This window comes from Garra rufa, chromosome 13 (assembly GCF_049309525.1).
Source record: "Garra rufa chromosome 13, GarRuf1.0, whole genome shotgun sequence".
NCBI classification, from domain to species: Eukaryota; Metazoa; Chordata; class Actinopteri; order Cypriniformes; family Cyprinidae; genus Garra; species Garra rufa.
The window spans coordinates 28,966,330-28,974,434 of NC_133373.1; the positions used below are offsets into that span (position 1 = coordinate 28,966,330).

At 38.3% G+C, this 8,105-nt stretch overlaps 1 protein-coding gene across 1 annotated transcript in view; it reads right to left on the bottom strand.

Moving 5' to 3' along the window:
• Positions 1–7,172, bottom strand: part of foxo3b (forkhead box O3b) — a 40,920-nt gene extending 33,748 nt beyond the window's left edge. The window contains exon 1 of the mRNA XM_073816426.1: positions 6,486–7,172. Within this exon, the coding sequence (XP_073672527.1) occupies positions 6,486–7,025 (540 nt within the window). The 5' untranslated portion in view covers positions 7,026–7,172. The remainder of the gene's footprint in view (positions 1–6,485) is intronic.
• Positions 7,173–8,105: the final 933 nt, after the last annotated feature.

Genomic DNA, 8,105 nt, shown 5'->3' on the forward strand with positions numbered 1-8,105 from the left:
AAAATCGCAACCAATTTGTCCTATTAACATGAAAATCGCTGTCCATGGTTTTGGTCCAAAGTGCCACAAGTGTCTATAAGAACATTTGCGTAAAAACATTCTCAAAAAACATGGCTGCTACTGGCCGATGAAACTCGGTGGGCCTGCCGCGTTTTTCAAGGGCGTAAACGATTGTACATTGTGTGGTTTTTCGCACATACATGCGATATTCATATCAGGTTTTTCGCTCAATCTGGAAAAAAAAAACTGCAGTACAATTCTCTGGACTCTTTAGGTCAATAATTATAAAAAAAAAATCAGATTTACCCTTTGTGAACCTATAATGTGGTTGTTTAGAAAAGGGGCCTGTCCAAATTTACCCAAAATTCTATAAACCCCTAAGGAAAACTCAAAACTACATGAAACCTGGTGAGCACATGCAATAGATGATTCTAAACAAGCATGCAATGTTTTAAGGAGATCGGACCACAGCTGGAGTTGTAACAGTCATAACTGTTAAAAAATTACCTGGATTTGCCAAAAATGCTTTTTAAATCATTAATTTAGGTTGTTACAAGCTTGCTAAATAAAGTCTTTTTTCATATGGATTTTCAGTGGAAGCTACTCTGTGACTGTTGCAGTTACAGGATACAATGCTTAGATAAATTAAATCGTTTAACTTTGCATCTGATGTCAACTTGGCATCTGATCAAACCTGTAGCTCTGTTAAGTTTACTAGACATTTAATTAAGTGCCAGTTGTCATATAGCCTACTTATTTGGCCCATAAAAAATGTTGTCCTTTAAACCATGGCTCTGTCAGATACACAAGCCATCATAACTTTGACTACCAAATTCACGACATCCCTTTGGCTGCTTGTGGTGTTATGTCACAGAAAATAAATTTGCTTAGTCAAGAAGGATCTGAAACCCTTACATCATCACAAGCCCATATTTAAAACACCTGCTCCACAATCGAAACACAGGAAGCACCTCACTCAATCTAGCATAATCTGGGTTAATCAATCCAATCTTTTGTCTAATCAAAAGTCAACACACGCACACCCACGTATGAGCACCGAAATAGATCCTCTGCGTCACCACAACCAGGCTAATAATCGCCCACTCCTGTCTGACAGTGTTTCTCTGTTATCTCTCAAAGGGCTGATGCATGAGATTGTCACTGAGGATGTATTTCCCTAAAACTGTCATTTCCCTCTCTTCACTGCAATAATCACCCTTTACAAAGCCGCATCTCCTCTCATTAGTCTGACCAAAAGCTCCTGACATAGAAATCTAGCTTTATTGTACTCAATTAAAGTTTAAACGAGAACTATTTATCTGCACCGCGACTGGCAGGCATACGTAATTGGAAATGACGGGTCGAGAACAATCCAAATTAAAGTTTCAAAAGCCTCAGGTCAGAGCTGCAAGCAAGCACACCTTTAGAAAACCAAGCGGGTACATAAGGAGCACGGAAAAGGTGGGAAGACGCCCAGGTTGAGCTAGAAATGCATTCAAATGTCTTTACCACAGCATATCTGCTTCTGACATGCTGCTGTAGATGCTGTACCATCAGGAAGTCTGCGTTTTAAGCAAATGTTTTCAAATATGAAAATGCTGGGTGAGGAGGGAACAGTGCATATGTATGAATTATAGTAAGTGTACAAGTACAAGTGCTTAAAACATATCAAACACCTTCCGCTGACTTTTAATATTGCAAACTGGTATTTGTTATTAAATTATTTCAATGTATTATTGTAGTCAGAATAATTCTAGTTTGTTGCTCAAATAGTTTACTGTTTATGGACCTTTGTTCAATTAAATTAACAGAAACCATAGCAAAACCATTGTAGTGACCCTCACTTCAAGACCTCTCACGCACCTAAACATGACCAGGCATGTATAAAAGCACACATCAACATTAACATTAACACTGTGCCATTCAGACACAACATGTACATGAGTTAAAGGGATAGTTCACCCAAAACTGAAAATTTTGTTATTAATTACTAACCTTCATGTCGTTCCAAACATGTAAAACCAAATTTTTGATGAAATTCGAGAGCTTTCTTCATAGACAGCAATGCAACTGACAAGTTCAAGGCTCAAAAAGGTAGCAAGGACATTGTTAAAATAGTCCATATGACATTGGTGATTTACCAGTAATGTTATGAAGCTACAAGAATACTTTTTTTGTCACTCTCGTAAAGATATTACGTACAGCACTTCTAGGAGTGCACATATAATGAGAATATCTAATATTAATGTTGTATTTGTTTACCCCACCCTCTTGACAATAAACAGATTACAGGAAAACCTTTAAATAGCCCACCTACATCCCGGAACCCTAGCGAGTGAAATTTGCAAAATACAGACCCTCTGAAGGGTGACCAGACTGCTTTCATCACTGTGACTGAAAGATTTTAATTGGTCGTAGTGTGGCAGCTCAGTATATTAAGTGTTCCAGGAACAAGAATGGTGCAATACATTATAGTAGTAGCTTGTTCTTTTTAAGTTACATAATCTGATTATATTTCACATGTGAGATAAACAGCAGGGTTACGCAAGGTTATAGCACGGAAAAGAGGATAGAGACAAGTGTGTGGTGGACACAAGATTTGCAAGATTAAAAGCAGTGAGCTGGCAAATGTGCAAGTGTGCGTGAGAAACCCTCAAGAGGTGTCTCTTAAAAATTGATAAAATGACCCAAATTAATGCTTGCAGCACTGAATAATTTAAAGGCTGAATGTAGAGATCTAGAGTGCATCATTTGGCACTAGAGGAATGATCTATCACTGCAGGAGCTCATTGTGAAGAAAAATGATAAATCAATAAATTCCCCTTACTTGTACACCTGCAAAAGAAACCTTTTCAGACACATTCTAGACTTTACATTTATCCTGACTGTATAACCAGATCATTAAATAAACACACAGCATTATCATGCAACATTCAGTGCAGAGAGTAGGAGGAGGGTGCTGTAATGTCATCTATGCTATAACAGTCACTCCCTCTCTCTCTCTCTCTCTCTCTCTCTCCTGCAGTCACAACAGTATGTTCAACAGAAACAAAGGAACGCCTTTATGAGATCACATGTCATCCAAACCCTCTCATTAAAGCAGAGAAGACCAGTGACCTGGTAGCCATAGTAATGCAGCTTGTAATTTTTGCACCTGTATGTGGCCATTCCAATCTTTTGGGTTTGGATAAGACATCTTAGGCCTACTTATCTTTTGTTGCTCTTTCTGATTCTTAATTTAACTCTATTTGTCACCTTTATTCTTAATTAACATGGACACTGGCCCTTCTTGCAGGTTATGCAAATATTTTACAGTAAAATGCCTATGTTTTCATTCATCAAGTATCTTTTTTCAAGTATTTATCCATGTAGGTGGGGTTTAAGTGGGCCAAATGATTGTAGAAGTCTGGATATTCTGATTTGGATATTCTGATTTGGACATTCTGATCAAGATATTCTGATGTGGACATTCTGATTTGGATATTCTGATTAGGTCAGAATTAAAAAAAGGAAATGTCACAATAAATTTGACAGTAAAATGCCTGTTTTCAACCCTCTGGTATCTTTTTTCAAGTATTTATTTATATAGGCGGGGTTTAAGTGGGCCAGATGATTGGAGAAGTCCGGATATTTGATTCAGATACTCTGATTCAGTTATTTTGATTAGGATATTCTGATCTGTATACTCTGATTAGGATATTCTGATCTGGATATTCCGATTTAGACATTATGATTCAGATATTCTGATTTGGATATTCTGATTCAGATATTCTGATTAGGTCAGAAATTTTTTACATTTTATGTAAACCTCAACTTTGGTCAATAAATTTGGTGTCAATACTTCAAATGATGTGAAAAACGTATGCGTATGTGGATAAATATCTAATTTATACTTGGCCATTCCAGCCTTTTGTGCCTGGATAAGACATCTTAGGCCTACTTTTTGTTGCTCTTTCTGTTTCTTAATTTGAGTCTATTTGTCAACGTTATTCTTAATTAACATGGACACTGGCCCTTCTTGCAGGTTTTGCAAATATTTTATTGTAAAATGCCTGTGTTTTCATCCATCAAGTATCTTTTTTCAAATATTTAGCCATGTAAGCAGGGTTTAAGTGGGCCAAATGATTGGAGAAGTCTGGATATTCTGATTCAGATATTCTGATTTGAATATTCTGATTCGGGTATTTTGATTCAGTTATTCTGATTTGGATATTCTGATTAGGTCAGAATTTTCAACAAAAAAAAAAAGGAAATGTCACAAATAATTACAATAAGCTCATTGAGATGTATTCAGAAACTAGACAGTAAATTTGCATTTCATGCAAACCTTAACTTTGGCAAATAAATTCAGTGTCAATAATTCAAATGATGTGAAAAACGTATGTGTATGTGGATAAATATCTAATTTATACTTGGCCATTTCAGCCTACTTTCTGTCGCTCTTTCAGTTTCTTAATTTAACTCCTAATTTGTCACCTTTATTCTTAATTAAAGTGGACATTGGCCCTTCTTGCAGGTTTTGCCAATATTTTACACAAAAATGCCTATTTTTTCATTCATCAAGTATATTTTTTCAAATATTTATCCATGTGGGTGGGGTTTAAGTGGGCTAAATGATTGGAGAAGTCTGGACATTCTGATTTAGAAATTCTGATTCAGATATTCTGATCCAGATATTCTAATTCGGATATTCTGATTAGGTCAGAATTTGAAAAAAAAAAAACAGGAAATGTCACAATAAATGAACTAGACAGTGAAATTCCATTTCATGCTAACCTTAACTTTGGCGAATAAATTCAGTGTCAATACTTTAAATGATGTGAAAAACATATGCGTATGTGTATGTGGATAAATATATAATATATTGTGTGTGCATGCATATGTTTTACTTAAATGCAAATGTGCATATTTACAGCCAGTTGCAGGAGTGTTTATCTGAGGTTGTGTTAAAACCAGCACCCAAACTCCGTACACACAGATTTGCTTAGAGTTGTCAGACATTTGCTGGAATGTGTGTCATATTTAGAGCTCAAGGTAACACGGGAGCAAAGTTTAGTGGAACACGTTTAGACGTTTTTTCCACATATTAGAAATGGCAGCAGGCACTGGACTACTGGTTCTAACAGAGACCAGGGGGAGGTGTGTTTATTTGTGTGCACTCATGTTAGAATTGTGGTTATAGTAGTTGATCATAAAACATGTTTGACTGACAAGTAATGTTTTGCATAGCAGTTTGAGAAATATGATCATGCACATGCACGGTCCTGAATGCTAGACGAGTCAGTGTGCAAACAGTTCCACGCTGAGTCCACATAGTTTGCCGTTGCCACAGACCCGGCAGTAACTCTTCTTTCACTATTATAATTCATGGCTATTTACGGCCAATGGGACGGGCGAGCTGGGCCTCCTGCCGCAAACTCAGCCCTTGACCTTGCACCCACAACCCCACCATGCATTCCCTCCCCCATACCGCCCTGGCTCTGTAAGTGAAAGGCCCATATGTCTTGTGCTGGCTCTGGCCCATGATCATGACATTCCCTTTGAAGGCAGTCCTGCCTGCTGACTGCTAAGGAGAAGCTCGCGCCATTCTGAGTTGTTACGCAATTCCTAATGCCATTCAACACCTACATAAACAGTCTGGGCAGCTTCTAGAGCTGGTACATTCACCATGCCAAGTTTTATGTAAGCCGTGCTGCGTGAATATGAACATAAAGTGTTTGGATGCATGGACATTTATTAGACTTGGCTCTGAGGATAAAGTATTCATGGCTTTTAAACATTATCACAAGACAAAGAGAATCTAAACTAACTTGAGCAAATTGTTTTGTTACACAAATTTTCCATACTGATCATGCCTGTTTATTTTTATGCTGGTGTCCAAATAGTTTGTTTATAGGAGATGTCATTGAGCTTGCTGCACCGTTGAATCACGCGCACGCGAACCCTCGAAAACTTTCCAGTTTTCTGTGCGTGAGTAAGCGTGGCCAAACATGCCAGAACATGTGTTTCTGGTTGTGATGCAGAATGAGAACGCCGCACGAAACAAAAGAGACACTTGCGCACCTTACACACATTCTCAAGCTAGTGAATCTAAACCTTATTCCTGAAGGGGACTCCAACACTACACTTGTTGGATGTCTGTTTAAAGGGATAGTCCAAACCTTGTGTAAAACACAAAAGAAGATATCCTGATGAAGCTTTGGGATCCCATTGGTTTCCATAACATGGACCAAAAAATACAATGAAAGTCAATGGGATCCAAATCTGTTTGTTTGCCAACATTTTGCAAGGTATCTTCTTTTTAGTTCCACAGAGGAAAGTAAGTCATACAGGTTTGGAATGACTTGACAGTGAGTAACTGATGACAGAATAAGCCTTTATATCCCTTCATACCTGATTAAACTCATCAGCTCATTAGTAGAGACATCCAAAAATGTGTAGTGTCTGGTAGCCTTCGGGAACGCAGTTGGGAGTGGAGCGCTTACCTTCCAACCAGCTGAGCTGTTGCTGTCGCCTTTGTCTTTAAAGTACGGGACGCTTCTGACCATCCAGTCATAGATCTGGGACAGTGTCAGTCTCTTGTCTGGGGTGCTCTCTATGGCTTTCGTGATCAGGTCTGCGTACGACAGGTTGCCCCATGCGTTCCTCCTCGAAGATGACTTCCGGGGAGTCTGCTGTTGGCTGCCCTGACCACTCGCCCCCGGACTCGCCGCGGTTGCAGAAGTAAGCTGAGAAGAAAGCGGGGAGCCTGTGTTCTCCTGACCGCTAATGGGATGCAGTTCCTCAGCCAGGCTTGGGCTGCCGTTGTCCTCTCCTTCACCCATGCTGTTAGCATTGATTGCCATCGCATTGTCATCCTCATCATCCTCTTCCTCTGGGATTATGTCAGTGTCATGGGACGCCGGCTTTGCCGAGCTGGACTCTGGCAGCGGCCAAGTGCATGATCTCGGCCGCTTCTGAGGCTCAAAATCCGGATCGATGGCTACGTCCAGAGAGGACAGTGGTTCCAGGGTTGTCTCTGCCATTGCCTCTAGCTGTCTCTGATGCTCCTCTGTCTTGGTCAGTGTTAAACAGGCAGTGGGAAGCGGTCACAGTCGCATTCCATGAATGCACCTCTTCTCTAAATGATGCTTAAATGCTTCTTGAGTGACTAGTGCAAATATTAATGAAAACGCCCTGTGTTTCAGAAAGACAAAAATACAACATACAATTTAAAGCCATGTGACTTAAAAGATCTCACACATACACATACATACAGTCAAACCAAAAATCATTCAGACACCAGATATAATTTTTGATATATTTTAACTAATATTTGCAGGACACTATAGTTAATTTATGAAAGTGAGGATAGCAAAATAAAGTAAACTGTGACCCTGGAACACAAAGCCAGTCATAAGGGCCAATTTTTTGAAACTGATATTTATGTTCATGTGAAGCTTTAAGGTTTCCATTGATGTATGGTTTGTTATGATAGGACAATATTTGGTCAATATACAACTATTTGAAAATGTAGAATCTGAGGGGGCAAAAAAATCTCAATATTGAGAAAATAGCCTTTAATAATAATAATAATAAAGTTGTCATTTAAGAAAAAGAGATCATTTTGACCCATACAATGTATTGTTGACTATTGCTACAAATATACACATGATACTTATGACTGATTTTGTGGTCCAGGGTCACATATTATACCCAAAAATTATTCATACAGTAGACTACCAGTAAAACTGATACAAATTTGGGGCCAAAAATTTGATTTGACACTTTGACCTGACCATGTTTGTTCAAGTTATTTGACATTATCAAGATAAATTTGTTCTCACACAGTTTACTCTGAGTTCTTAACATATTTTATTACCATTTTCTGAACTATAGCAAATAAACTGTGATAATGTGAGAAATCTTGAAGGTGTCTGAATACATTTTGGTTTGACTCTATTTCATAGAGAACAAATATTATTATAGACATTAAATGTAACACTTTGCCGTCCAGATATGGGAACTTTAAGCTACTATTTCAAAAGCTATTAAAGGTATAATTAAACGTATCACATTTCGATGTGTCTGATAAACCAGTGAACATTAAACAGTTCTGGAATTGC